The sequence below is a fragment of the Oryctolagus cuniculus genome, chromosome 5 (assembly GCF_964237555.1).
Source record: "Oryctolagus cuniculus chromosome 5, mOryCun1.1, whole genome shotgun sequence".
Lineage (NCBI taxonomy): Eukaryota > Metazoa > Chordata > Mammalia > Lagomorpha > Leporidae > Oryctolagus > Oryctolagus cuniculus.
The window spans coordinates 32,762,623-32,777,824 of NC_091436.1; the positions used below are offsets into that span (position 1 = coordinate 32,762,623).

The window sequence follows — 15,202 nt, forward strand, 5'->3', positions numbered from 1 at the left end:
CCATTCACATGCATGGATTTCAAAACTTTTTGCAACAAAGCAAACTGATCTTCTAATTTCATTTTACACAAACTTTTTAAATTATGTGAACTTAAATTTTTTAATAAATTTATTTATTCAAGAGGCAGACCCCTCCCACACAGAGCAAAAGAGCGAGAGAGAGAGCGAGAGAGAGAGAGAGAAGCAGAATGCTCCTATCTGCTGCTTCACTTCCCAAATGCACACAATGGCCAGGGTTGGGCTGGGGCTGGAGTTCCAAGCCAGGACTCCAATTATTTTGAGTCATTTCTATACTTTTATTGTACATGTTAGGTGTTATTAATCGCATCACATCAAAATTTACTTGCTTATGTGTCTGTCAGTTCCTCAGGGGTGGTGGCAATGTCTAATTCATCATTCCATCTTCAGCACCTGGCACACTGCCTACTATAGAGGTGTGTCCATTGATGTCCACAGACAGAACAATGACAGTGAAAGAGTGACACAGTTAGGATGCTGTCAAGTGTCTTCCACAGTGCAATGGCATTTTGGTGGCTAACCATCCTACGGGTCTGTCACTTCCGTAGCCAAAGTACTTGGAAGCTGGTAGCCAGGAGCCCTGAACACACATGATGGAGCTTGGCACAGCTGAGCCAGCAAGCACCACAACCACGACCAGCGTTCCGCCTTTCTTCTAGAGGAGAGTAAATATTGAACTTTGAAATTGCAGGGTGTGACACTGGCACTCACAAGTGTGAGAAGTCTGAACTAGTCCCAGAGGACACCTCCCTTCTCCGCGTGGGGAGCACAGGGCTGGGGAGAGACGGAGGGTTAGCATCCATTCACACATTCAGGGTCTTTCCATGCTGTGTGGTTCTTACAGGTGGCATTCAATGGTGTCTTTACTGAAAAGCTGTCCTCATTGGCTAGGAGCCCTCTCTTTGAAGACAGCGTTTGTAAGCAAGCTGCCTCTGTCGTTAAGATAGGGATGTCACTTAGCTGCTCACACGCTGGTGGCTTTGGTCCACAGTCCTTCAGTGAATGGATTTCATGTGTCAAAGGAAGAATGGCTGTAGCGGGTAACGTGTTTTGGATGACAGCTTTTACAAAAGCAGTTGAGTCTCTGGGTCTTCATAAAAAGGTGTGTGTGTATTGGGGGAGGTTGGTTGGTTGTATTTTGGAAATAATAAGCAAAGGCAAATATTTTGTAGCTCTACTAAAATGACCTCATGCTTATGCAGCTAAAATGGTCTTGCCTAGAGAGGCAAGTCTAGAAGAACAGACCTTTAAAGATCAAGATTAGCAAATTAACAGGCAGGAAAAGCCAAGTAGCCAATTCACCTACTACTGCAGAGCCCAGGGGTGGGTTGGAGCGTCAGGCTCTCTGTGGCCCCCGAAATGTGTGCCCTGAAACCTGCAGCTGAACCGACCTCACTCCCTGGGAAATGTTTCTTTGTATGTCACTTCCTCTGCTGCGTGGCTGTGGCAATCACATTGTGTGGCTCTGAGATGGTTGCCACGGGAACATCTCAACCTAGTCATTATCTACTCAGGCTGCTGATTATATTAAATCCGGAGACAGAGCCGCCTGCCCCGCAGAAGACTGTAATGGCTCCTGCGACTCTCACTTGTGTGCACCCGGCTCGGAACGCACTTCTCTACGTTCTCTCCTCTCTTGTTTCCCTCCAAACAGGGTTAGTAAATGAAATACATCTGGGGGAACCAGCAGTGGGATAATAGAGCTGTTACATTTCCACCACTCCTGCTCACCCCCAGATCTCTGTTTGAGCAGCTCATCTGGAATCAAAATAATCGTCACCCTTTTTCTCACTCTGTTCTGCCCCTCCATGCTCAAGTGCAAGGAGACTGTCTTCTGGAAAGATCTGTGTTTCCTGTGTCCCCGACAATGGCGCCAAAGCTACAATTTCCTGCTACTTCTCCAGAGAAGCTTCTAGAAATTCCTGTAGCTATGACTCTCTTTTAAGTTGTGTAAAATAGACATATGAAATGAAACTAACTTTCAACAGTAGTTTTGCCCTATGGATTTTTATTGATCAGGGTGGATCTCTTAAGAGGAGGGTTTTCTGATCTCTATTCCTGGAAGGAAGAGGATATACTTTTTTTTTTTTTTTTTTTTTTTTTGGACAGGCAGAGTTAGACAGTGAGAGAGAGAGACAGAGAGAAAGGTCTTCCTTTCCGTTGGTTCAGCCCCCAAATGGTCCATACAGCTGGCATGCTGTGGCTGGTACACTGTGCCGATCCAAAGCCAGGAGCCAGGTGCTTCCTCCTGGTCTTCCATGTGGGTGCAAGGCCTAACCACTTGGGCCATCCTCCACTGCCTTCCCAGGCCACAGTAGAGAGCTGGACTGGAAGAGGAGCAACTGGGACAGAATCCGGCACCCCAACAGGGACTAGAACCTGGGGTGCCAGCGCCGCAGGTGGAGGATTAGCCTAGTGAGCCGTGGCGCCACCCGCGAGGATATACTTTTATTATCATTTTCTAGTTGACAAAAAATTGTATATGTTTATGGTGTATAACACGATGTTTTGAAATATGTATACATTGTGGAATGGTTAAATCAAGCTCATTAACATATGTATTACTGAACATACATCTTTGTGGTGAGAACACTTAAATCTACTCTTCCAGCAATTTTCAAGAACTCCAGTCACGGTTTTATATAACAGAGCTCATGAACTAATTTCTGCATGTGATCTTTGAGAGACATTATATTGAGGTACTCTTTTATGGGAAAACCTATACAGGCAGTTGTCTTGCTACAGATTCTCCACACGGAGACATTTTGGGAGTGAAAGATGGCACTTCTAAAAAGAATGCCTGGGGAACAGGTGCAAACGAGGACTATGCCAGGCAAACCAGGTGAATATAGTCACCTAATATAGGTTTATGCACTGTCCCTGCCACAAATCTGTGGAATGGAACCTCTTTTTCACAAAATTACTTATGTATTTAAAAATTATAATTTTAACTGGGGTTTTGAAATCTGGATCAATAAGAAAACTTTCTTTTCTGTTTCTATTTTTGTGTTATGTAAATGTAGTCAAATGAGTTCATTGTTGAAAGTAAAGGCATTACAAAGAAACAAATGACATTAACAAAAGAAAATAATTGGACTGGATGAGCCTGTGGCATAAAACCCTCCTAAATCTGAGTTAGAGGTTAGCTCCCATTCTGTGTAAGAGGGCCACATAATAGGCATATTTGGATTTGTGAACCATATGGTCTCTGTTGCAACTGCTCTACCATTGTCGGGTGAAGGCAGCCAAAGGTGATATATAAACAAATGGACATGCCATGCTCCCAAGAAAATGTCATTTGTCAACACCAGCAAGGCCAGGACAGATTGGTGTATTGGCTGTCATTTGTCCATCCCTGTTCTGGTTATCTGTTTTCAGACCCAGAACTTTGTTCTGATGGAAGACAAGTTATTTTATATCTTCTGTTTCCCTCTGTTCTGTGGTGACAGGCTGGAGCCATGGCTAATGGGGCCAGAGCAGAAATGTGATGGGCCTATTAAACACTCATTTATGGACATGCATGTTCCAGGGATTCCAGGCAGGCACTGAGGTGGGTGTAGAAGGTGGACAGCCAGGAACACTCTGGACATGGAATGGCAGTTGTATGGGTTTCACTAAACATTTTATTTATGATCAAATTTTCAAATTTATTTTTTATTTATTTGAAAGAGAGAAAGAGAGATCCTCTATCTATTGGTTCACTCCCTAAAAGACTCTAAAAGACTCTAATAGCCATGGCTAGGTCAGAGCAAAGCCAGGAGCCTGGAACTCAATGAGGGTCTCTCCCAAGGGTGCCAAGGGCGTAAGTACTTAAGCCATCATCTGTTGCCTCCCAGGGTGTGCATTAACAGGAAGCTGGAATGGAAGTTGGGTAGCTGAGACTTGAATCAGGCACTCTGCTATGGGATGTGGGTATCCCAAGCAGTGACTGAATCCCTGGGCCAAATGGCTCCTCCCCACCACCCTCCATGAACATTTTAGAAGGATGGTGGCAGAAGACAGGATGAGGGGAATGGAGGGTATGGTGAGTTGTGTTTTCCTATAAATGGTTAAATAAAAAAGTCCTAGATCAGGATTTGGAATTTGAGAGCAAAAATACAATCACTAAATGAAAATGTTGTCTTGGTGGCTGGCATTGTGACATAGTGGGTAAAGCTGCAGTTTGTGACACTGGCATCCCATATGGGTGCCGGTGGCTCGTGTCCTGCTGCTCTACATCTGATTCAGCTCCACGCTAAAGCATCTGGAAAAGCAGTGAGGATGGTCCAAGTGCTGGGGCCCCTGCACTAACTTTGGAGACTTGGAGGGAGCTCCTGGCTCCTGACTTCTGACTGGCCTAGCTCTTTCTGTTGCGGTCATTTGGGGAATGAACTACAGGATGGAAGATCTCTCTCTCCCCATCTGTCCCCTACCCCCATAACTCTGCGTTCGAAATAAAAATAAATAAATCTTTGAAAAAGAAAACGTAGTCTTGGATGTGGCCCATACTTAGAAAAGAATGACTTAGAATTAAGGTAAATGATATTAAGAATTTCTTTAAACTAAATTGACACTTATCCTGTAGAACTGGAATAGGTTGATAAAAATAAGTTTTAGGAGAAAATTAAAGAAGGTTCCCAAATGTTTCTTTTTCAGGAGAAAGCACACACTAAAAACCCAAGCAAACCACAACAAAGACATGTACAAGATAAGTGAACAGATGGCACATAAAGTAGCAGAAATGTGACATATACCATCTATCTTATGTGACTGTATGTAAGACAGATGTTTACATACCTACTACTACTTGGTGACAAGTTGCTATAATTGATGCTAAGGTAGGAACCTGGAGAATGATCACAGTAATGTTACTAGTTTTATTTTCTTTTGCTTTTAAAAAAAGATTTATTTTTATTTATTTGAAAGGCAGAGTTGGTGGGTGGGTGAGGGGGGAAGTCTTCCATCCAGTGGTTCATTCCCCAATGGCTACAATAGGCCAAAGCCAAGAGCCAGGAGCTTCTTCTGGATCTTCCACATGGGTGGCCCAAGCACTTAGGCCATCCTCCACTGCTTTCACAGGCACATTAACAGGGAGCTGCAAGGGAAGCGGAACAGCGAGGACTTAAACTGGTGCCCATATGGGATGCTGGCATTTCAGGCATGGCTTAACCCACTGTGTCACCATGCTGGTCCCACTAGTTCTATTTTCAACTCATCAACAGAGTAGATGGGAGCATTAAACAAAGCAGTGGCTAGGGCTGGTGGTTGGTGTGGCAGTTAAGATGCCTGGCATGCCAGCATCCCATATTGGAGTGCCTGGGTTTGAGTCTTGGCTTTGCTTTCAATTCCAGCTTTCTTGCTGACGCATGACCTAGGAGGCAGCATGCAGTTTGAGTGCTGGGGTTCTTGCTTCCCAAAGGTGAGACCCAGATTCTGTTCTAGGCTCCTGGCTTTAGCGTAGCCCAGCTCCAGCTGTTGCAGGCATTTCGGGATTGAACCGGCATATGGAGCATTCTCTGTTTCTGTCTCTCTACTTTCAAATAAGATAAAAATAAAGAAAATAAAAAAAATTAAAACATAGTACCATAAATAAGGAAAAACCTCAGAGTTCTTCAGTCCTATATTTGCTGTTCAGTTAAACATAGAAGATGGTTTGCATTTAGTTTTAGTATCACCCTTTTTGGGAATCTTTTACTGTAATTGGTAAGTAAACTATAGTTATGGATTGGTCAATAACTATGAGGATACTGTCTTTTAGGCTCTTGTCTTCTATTTAGGGTTGTACTTTATATACCTAGGAAAAAACAATTTGTGACAACTTATAAATCAAAATACAACTTGCATTGCCTTGGGATATGTTAGAGATTAAATGACACAATTGAAAGGGTTTCTGGAATGGAGCACAGAGCAGAAGGAAAGGGAATTTCAGGATGGATGGCCAATACTGTCACTACATGAATGGCGGATCTCGAGCCGCAGGTCGGGAGAGATGGGTTGGAAGTACAGAGAGCATCCAGGGACAGGGTAAGAGGCTGGAGCAGGGTTCAGGTGCTGTAAAGTTCCTTCAGGATCTGCCTCCAAGAGATGAGGATGGCAACTGCTTTAGATGACTCGCTTTATGGTTCTAACAGGAGTTCTAATTATCAGTCAGGAATTTCTTTTAAAATTGTTATATGTTTTTGAAGTGTTTTTTTTTTCAGATTATAAAAATAAAGGAAGTAAACTGTAAAAAAGAAAAAAATCTAAGAGTAATCAAAGCCTATGAGGTGGACACTTAAATATTCCATAGTTTATGGGCAAGGATAACTACAATTCGCAGTGATGCTGCCTATTAGCACTGGAATTATTTAAAAAAAAATCATTCAGAACCTGGTAATCATAAAGAGAAGTATCTTCTATTTTCTTAATTTGTTAATGGCTTATACTAAAAACCATTGAAAAGAGGCTTTTTGGTTGTTTTCTCCCTCCAAGTTTTAGAATGGGATGCCATCGGAGAATTCTGGACTGGATGAAAGGATGAACAGTGCCCTTTGCTCACCCTTAACCTACTTGGCAAAACCACATGCCTAAGACCTGGAAATCCACATGATTTAGAGACCGTCAAAGGTGTGGCTTCCATGGGTACTGGGCCAACCCTTTCAAGACCATAAGGAGAGGTCAGAGGTCCCATGGCAGCTCCCGTGGGCTGTGTCCAGCATTGCACTGGTCCAGCAGCCCAGTTCTGTTTTCTCAAAAGCATTTTTGGGGGTTTGGGTGGGGAAGATGATCTTTAGTATGGAAAGAGTTACTCCAAGTCCCTGTGTTTCTGAATGAGCTGAAAAAACAGATACTGTACATTGATAAGGAAGGTTAATAAGCCAGGAGACATGCAAACATGCTGGCCTTTGAAGGATTTAGGGATCAGAAATAGCATGTTTTCATTTCTCTTAGTCATTTCCAGGGGTAGAGGTGAGTCAAATTACCTTGTTAGCCAAGTTGTTTATGTCAAAGGAAAGTAATATTTTGTGGGTGGAATCCAGAACTTCGAAATTAACAGATGGGAGATGATAGGAGTACCAAACACCAAAAGCCTTGGAGCAAATTGTGAAATTTACCCACTTTTCCCCCCACTGCTCCCTGTAAAGCCAAGATGAAAGATGATTATGATACTTAGAAGATATGAAATCTGGAGGGATTGAGTGATCAGTGGTCTGGGTTTCCTTAGGAATCTAAGATTAAGAAAATGATGAAGCAAAACCTGAGCAAAGCTCCCCACGAGGAGGACGATGTGGAGGGGGAAGGTTGAATGAATGAATTTCCAAGGCAGTCGGAAGCGGGGAAGCAGAAGTGCTCACTAGAAGGACTTTGCCATGTGAGATGGTTGGCCGGGTATGAAAGAATAAAGCTCGAGGATTGAGAGTAAAGAAGTGAGGATGCATGAGTTCCTAAGGACCAGTGTGGAATAAGTTTCTCTGTGGGCTTTTAAAAATCACATAAAATCTGGCCGGCGCCATGGCTCACTAGGCTAATCCTCCACCTTGCAGCGCCGGCACCCTGGGTTCTAGTCCCGGTCGGGGCGCCGGATTCTGTCCCGGTCGCCCCTCTTTCAGGCCAGCTCTCTGCTGTGGCCAGGGAGTGCAGTGGAGGATGGCCCAAGTGCTTGGGCGCTGCACCCCATGGGAGACCAGGAGAAGCACCTGGCTCCTGGCTTCGGATCAGCGCAGTGCGCCAGCCGCAGTGACCATTGGAGGGTGAACCAACGGTAAAGGAAGACCTTTCTCTCTCTCTCTCACTGTCCACTCTGCCTGTCAAAAAAAAAAAAAAAAAAAAAATCACATCAAATCTGCTCTAGTCCAGCCCTGACTGGAGGTAGAGAGAATGAGCTGGAAAATGAAGTCATTGTGTCCTTGTAGAGGGCTTCTGAGACTTTAAGATGTACATTTGCGAGGCTGACAGGGTCTCATTTGGCCCTCACTAGATCTCTGAAAGGTAGGGCAGGGCTAGAATTTACTTCACGGGCAGGAAATTGAAAGACAAAGGTTTAAGTTCCAGTTGGGAGGAGAGAGATGAAGGAAGGAAGGAAGGCCGACCTCGGAAGGTTTTGAAGTTCAGAGGGAAACGAGGATTTTTTTTTTTTTTTTGAAGAAAACATTTGTTCCTTTCCAGGTACACTTGATTACTCACTGTTAAGTAGGCGGAAGTCAATGAATGGGTAGGAGCCGCGGCGTTCGGCAGGAACCCCCGTCTGACCCCTTAGTCGTACATCTCCTAGAAAACAGAAAAGCCAAACAAATGTTTGAAAACATTGCCAAGTGTATTCCCCTTTCCTCTGCAAATCCTCTTAACCAGTTCTACCAACGGAATCAACACCAGATGTCAGGAGAAAGAGGCTTCCTTCTACCTCTGCCATGTGGGAAGGGGTATTTAATTAATGCGAGTCTAATGAACTTGGCCAAACTCTACCAAACAAATCACTACTCTCTTGTATTTGCCTGGAGGATGGGTCTGTGAAAATTACAGCCATTTACCACGTTTCCATGGTCTTTTTATACCGCCCAGGGCCATAGAGAGGAAGGATGTGAATCTGGAAGGATGAGCGGGGTGTTGGGATTCTAGCTTCTGTTCTTAGAACATTCAGTGACACCCAGAGTGTCATTTCTCCTGGTCCCAGCATGGTTGTTTTCTGACAATGTCCACCTTCCTCTTCCCTGGGTTGTCATGAATCTACGTTAGCATCTGCTCCAAGACTAGCCAACCTGCAGGTATCTCGGACACTTAGTAGATGGCAGGTAGTTTGTGCAGTTTCTAGTATTTATTTATTTTTTGCAAGTTTCTTTTAATGACTGCTCATTTTCCCTTTTTGGTGTGTGTCCTTCCTTCCTGATCCAGGGAGATAACGAAATATAATAGGAAGACTATGGACATTAGAATAAGGTAGACTTCGGAGAAACTTGGCTCACAAAGTTGCTGTCTATGACATCCTGGGACATTTATTTCTCTCAGCCTCGGTTGCCTCATTTATAAAATGAAACTAAGACTCATTTCAAAGTGCCATTGTCAGAGAACCTAAAATAATACTTGCTACTTGGCCATGAATGCTGATTTTCTTCCTGCAAGGCAATGATCATTCATATTAGGTAATCTGCGTTTCTCGATATTGCTTTCTGTGCACACTCTAAGTGAATGTGCATGTAATGGAGTAGAGGAGAGGTACAAAGATATGAAACCTAACATATTTGAGTCAGAAGAGATTTCAGTTCCAGGAGTATTGATTCTAGGAGTATTGGATCACCTGCCGCAAACCACTTATTTCCAGACCTAAGATAGCACTGGGACCTCACTGTGTGGGAGCAGTGAGGGGGAACAGCCTTCCCTCCTCCCTTCCCCACTCCTAGAGTTAACCCAGCCTGAGAGAGCTCTCCATTCAATGCAATTCATGCCATTGACAGTGCTTAAAATGTCCCTCACATGAGGCTGCCCCTGTGGGTAAAGCTGCTGCCTGCAGTGCTGGCATCCCATATGGGTGCCGGTTCGAGACTCAGCTGCTCCTCTTCCTATAAAGCTCTTCGCTTATGGCCTGGAAAAGCAGAGGAGGATGGCCCAAGTGCTTGGGCCCCTGCACCCACATAGGAAACCTGGAGGAAGCTCCTGGCTCCTGGGTTCCAACTGGGAATGAATCAGCAGATGAATGACTTTCTCTCTCTCTCTCTCTCTCTTTCTTTGCCTTTCAAATAAATAAATAAATCTTTAAAAACTGTTTCTCACAGATAATCATTGAGTGTACTTGGGGTTAAAGTGGAAGTGTGAGTTCTTGGGTTATTCTCTGCTTTGAATTTTGTGGTGCTGTCTTATTTAAGGCTTTGTGTAATCTAATCTTGCATGACAGTATTGATGTTAAAAAATGTTCCAGCTTATGAAATAAGAGATAAAGCAAAGTAGGAGAATGAAGGAATATTGAAAAAGTACATTTAAAAATATGAATATATCTTTCTCTCTGTCTCTCCCTCTCACTGTCACTCTACCTCTCAAATAAGTAAATAAAATCTTTAAAAAATATGAATATAAAGTTGCCACTTGGTACAGCAGTTGAGATGCTGCTTGGAACATCCACATTCCATATTGGAAGTGCTTGGGTTCGAGTCCTGGCTCCACTCCTAATTCCAGCCTTCTGCTAATGCATATACTGGCAGGCAGCAGGTGACGGCTCAAGTACTTGGATCCCTGCCACCCACACAGGATACCGGAATGGAGCGCCCAGCTCCTGGGTTCGTCCTGGCCTAGCCTTTGCTGTTGTAGGCATTTGAGGAGTGAATCCCTGGACGCAAGCTCTCTCTCTGTCTTTATCTGTCTCCCTTTGCCTTACTGCCTTTCAAAAATAAATAAAAGTATTAAAAAATCTGAATACAATCTGACATCACAACAAAGAATGCTTTGAGGAGCCACAGGGGGATGGTCAATAGTCAAAGGAGAGTGACCCCGCAGAGTAGGAGAGTTTCCTCTCCTCGGGAGTGGTCTTGAGCACCCCATGCTTGCAACATGGTGGAGTTTACAAAGCACTCTCAGACACGCCACAGCGCATTTATTTTCTTGTTTCTCTCACTGGACCCTCACAATACCCTTGTGAGGAGAGCCACGACTTTTCTGTTCTCCCTATTTTATAAGTGAGACAACAGTGGCTCAGGGAAGAAGGGCTGTGAAGGACCATTACTAGCCCCGCGGCCCCTGCTAAGGGCTCAGGCTTCTTCAAGACGCTCAGCAAACGTCTGCTGACTTGAGTTTCCTGAACTTTTGGTGCTTAAGTTTATATCACAGCTAGACTGTTCGGCTTCATAGGCAGAATTCTCTGTTTAATACATTGGTTTCAAACTTTCTAGAGTATGATATATATATATTTAGATTTTATTAATTTATTTGAAAGAGTTACACAGAGAGAGGAAGAGAATGAGATAGAGGTCTTCCATCTGCTGGTTCACTCCCCAGATGGCCACAATGGTCAAGGCTGGGCCAGGCTGAAGCCAGGAGCCAGGAGCCAGGAGCATCATCCAGGTCTCCCACATGGGGGTCAGGGGCCCAAACACCTGGGCCATCTTCTGCTGCTTTTCCCAGGCTGTTAGCAGGGTGCCGGATGGGAAGTGGAGCAGCCGGGTCTCAAACCAGCGTCCACGTGGGATGCCAGTGTCACAGGTGGTGGCTGTGCCTGCTAGGCCACAATACCAGCCCCTACACCTGGTTTTTAAAATGAAAAAGAAAAAACAATCGAGTGTTTGGTGCAACAGTTAAGTGGCTGCTTAGAATGTCTTCATTGCATGTTGGAGTCCTGATCCAGCTTTCTCCCTGGGAGCAGCAGGTAATGGCTACAACAGCTGGATCTCTGCCACTCACATGGGATACCCTAGACTGAGATCCTGGCTTCTGGCTTTGGCATGGCTCAGCCCCAGCTGTTGTGGGAACTTAGGGAGTGGACCAGTTATCAAATATCTTTCTCTCTGCCTGTCTCTGGCTCTTTCTGCCTTTCAAATAAATAAAACAAGTGTGAAAATTAAAAAAGAAAAAAGAAAGGAAAAGAAAAATCAAAACCAAAAACTTAGACTCTCATGATAGAAGTCGTACCACTGAGAACTCAGAGCATGTTAAAATGACACAACAAATGTAAAGCACTGACTTGAAATGCATTAATATTTTATAATGACAGTAAGATAGCAAGTTACTTAAAACACTATGCCTTGATGAGTCTGTCTGCATTGGGCTCACAAAGTTGGCTGGGACTGTAGATTTGCTGAACTGTTGCTATAACCCGTTGGGCTTCTTGTAGCGTTTCAGGCTCTCTATTTAGAATTCACATCTTCATCAGTATTTTCACCTTTATGTTACTAACGAGTTGCTCTTGACTTTGTGGTTATCAGAGTGCCATTTTCTTTGAAAATGTCCATGTAATGTTGATGTAGGTTGTTAACTCCCTGACAGATGTATCCCTGTTGTCTGCCTGAGAGTCCAGGGCAGAGGAGGCCCAGCACCATGGGAGACTACCGATCTGGGGAAACTGAGGCTACAGCAGCACATGATGGAAAGACTAAGGGGAGGGCAGTGCACTAGCAATCAGGGGACCGGTGTGCTGAGAAGACTGGCATTTTGCCACCTTGGGTAACCTTGAACAGATCAATAACCACTTTGATGGCCATGTTTCTAATATAGAAATTGCTTAATCATAGTAATTTTAGAAAGTTTTCCACATGAAGTGAAATACAAAGACGCCAAACATTCCATATCTGAGCATTCTAACTGATGCTCTAATACAGGCAGATGAGAGTTGTAAACACGCTATCTCTATCCCGAAAGTTCACTTTCTCTCCCCCGGCTTAGATGAGCCCTTTCTGATATTAAATTGTTTCAATATGCTGGTGGCTAGAGAGAAATAATTCAGTAACAACAGCCCTTGCAGGAACAGAGGCTGCTGGGCTGTTGTCAGAAGACAGAGCGAGTGGTGTCCTGCTGGGCTGCTTTTCCTGGCCCTCAGCTCGGCAATCATCTATTTACCTAAGGCCTTATATCCAAGCTAAACAATTATTTTGACTATTCATTAAGGCCTTGTTTAACTTCAGCAGCTTTTTTTTTTTTCCTTCCTGGCAAAGGAAAGGTGCTGTGGAAGCCGGGTAGGAAGCGTTGACAGCTCCGAGTCATGTCCTCGGTCTGTTCTTATTGTGTTCCAAAAGGAAACAAACAGCGGGAGAATTCTTATTTTGAAAGGGCTGTTTCTCCTTTGCCCCTTCGGGCTGGAAACATAACATGTCGTCCTCAGCTCTGAAGGCTGCAAACACAGCAGAGCGCCGAGCTGATGCGCTCCAGGAGCCGAGACCCGGAGACAGCCCCTCGCCCTCCCAGGGGACGTGGCTCCTGGGTGGACCTCTTGCCCACTTGGCCTCTCGCACAGTCATTTATGCGGCCTCTTATGTAACTGGTAAAGAGGGTGGAGGCCCTGACAGCAATGACAGCTTACAGTGGCTAAAACACGGGCTGTAGGACAATAACCAGACTTTGGCCTCGATCCTGGGGAGCCAAGGTCATTTCAGGGTGGGGCAAAGGTGTAAGAAAGGGACAGAGCAGCAGCTACTGTGCTCCTATTGCATCGATGAACAAAGAAGACAAACGAGGCTCTTGCAATAGACAGGATGCAGGGCACCGGGGCTAGAGACGCGGGGTGGGGGACATTGCCCATGAACAAGCAGAGTGAGGCCATGTTGGCGGAGGAAACGTGAAATGGCAGAGCAGCTGGTACAGGAGCTCAAAGTTACCCTTTTGAGTTTTCAGAGCACATGACTAATTCAGGAAGCTGCCACCCCTGCAAAGAGAAGACAGAGAGAGCTCACAGCCCCAGTTCTCCAAACAGAGCCCTCGCCATACGGCTCTGCTTCCGCTGGAGGCTTTGTTTACCTCGAATTGGCTAAGTGAGTGCGTTCTCCTAGGACGCCTATCCAGCCTAGCAAAGGGGACGCAGGTTGTGCAATTGAATCCCTCTGGTGGATTTATGGGCGCACACAAGCAGCCAGCTGAGATAAGCAGGCAGAAGTGATCTGTCTGAGTACTGTGATCCCATATGACAGATTCAAGGTGGCCGATTAGACCCAAGTTTCCCCCATTGGAGGTTCAGTGTTCGCTTTCCCCAGTGATGCACAGCTTGTCTGGTCATGGAGGACTGGGTGTTGAACTGGCTGAATTGAGGCTTCCTGCCCACTGATTGGTCTGTTTCACCCGCTACTGCTGAGAGAGCTTTGTGCATAAGAAAGTCCATAAATCACACTTTTGGCAAAAGGAACAAAATAGCGTTTTCTTTGCATGTGGTAAAAAGGAAGTTCATTCTTGTCTTAAAAAAAAAAAAAACTTCATCTTTATATTAAACTCAGGGACAAGGGAAATTTCACCAAACAATCCTGTACTACCTTAGCTTAGAATTATTAAATATTTTGTGACAAATGTGCACTTGGGGACTGGGTTGCTGCAAAGGTGAGTGTGTACATAGCAGTGCATTTATTTCCACAAGCAGGTAAGACAGGTGTTTACTTCAAATAGTACCAACAGGATCTATCATCATTTTTCAGCTTAATAGATTTTCAGAGGGAAAATGAGAAAAAAAAATAAGTTTCAATCACTGGGAACACAGGAGTATAATAAAAAAGATATTGAACAAGAAGCAGCAGGAATGCCCACAGAGAATTCCCAGAAGCTGTAAAAGAGCTTAAAAGTACACAAAGAACAACTCTTCCTACAAAGATCAAGAAGGAGGAGAATAACCCAGAGTCACCTTTGGAACATGTGACAGGGGTAAACTTATTTCTGGGGCTGAATTGTTTTTTTCCAGACTCTCACCCAAACCCAGCTTGTTGTTGCGTTACAAATGCTTCTAGAGATTGGTAGTACTTAGGACTGTCTCTGGCACATACTAGGCACTCAAAAGCAATGGTTATTATTCTGATTTGCTGTGGTTCCTTCCTCCAGGGCAGTTGGTTTTACTGAGAAAGGTCTTCTGCATCAGGAACTTTTTGCAGGGCTTCCCATGTGCATGATCCTTAGAGCTCATAATAACCTTTTTGAGGTAGGTGTACACATTATTCCCATTGTACTAACAGCCCAGAGATTGTGTCAGGGACAAAAATGGGATTACAAGGCAGGTGGCCTTGGGAGCCCTTGTTCTCTGTCACTGCTGCGCGTGGCCAGTGTCTCCCTCTTCTACAACCACTCATTACTCATGGTGCTATTCACTGGTGCCTTCGATATTTCCCAACTGTGTTTCTTCTCTCCCTCTGCTGGACATGCCAGTGTCAATGAAAGTGAGGACCAAAGTATGTCCTGAGGAATGCAGAGCACTTGTCCTGGATGGAACCATGAGCTCCCAATGGGGCCAGTTAGACCCCTGGGAGACCTGGACTTCCTGGAGATGCTGGCATCTTGCAGGTGCCTACTTAGGTACATCAGCCAAGGGGGCGGTTCTAGGGCAGGCTCAGAAGGGAACCTAGATGAATGCAGTTCATTTCAACAAATACTCATGCAAAGCACTGGGCAAAATGTTGAAGAGTAGGTGGGGGAAGAGTCATACAAAAGTTCATATGGTGCTATCTTGGCAGTCAGATAATTAATAATTCAGAAGAATCACATAAATGAGTCAATATGGAATAAACTACTAAAGTTTCAATGATACTGGGATATTTGGGTTTGGGTCCCTCTCTCAGAAGGA

The 15,202-nt window shown here is 44.6% G+C and overlaps 1 protein-coding gene across 3 annotated transcripts in view; it reads right to left on the reverse strand.

Moving 5' to 3' along the window:
* The window catches only part of PDE7B (phosphodiesterase 7B), a 358,034-nt gene that overhangs the window by 83,362 nt on the left and 259,470 nt on the right, over positions 1-15,202 (reverse strand). For all 3 annotated transcript variants that reach the window (XM_008263552.4, XM_002714841.4, XM_008263554.4), the window contains one exon: positions 8,161-8,244. In XM_008263552.4, the coding sequence (XP_008261774.1) occupies positions 8,161-8,244 (84 nt within the window). The remainder of the gene's footprint in view (positions 1-8,160; positions 8,245-15,202) is intronic.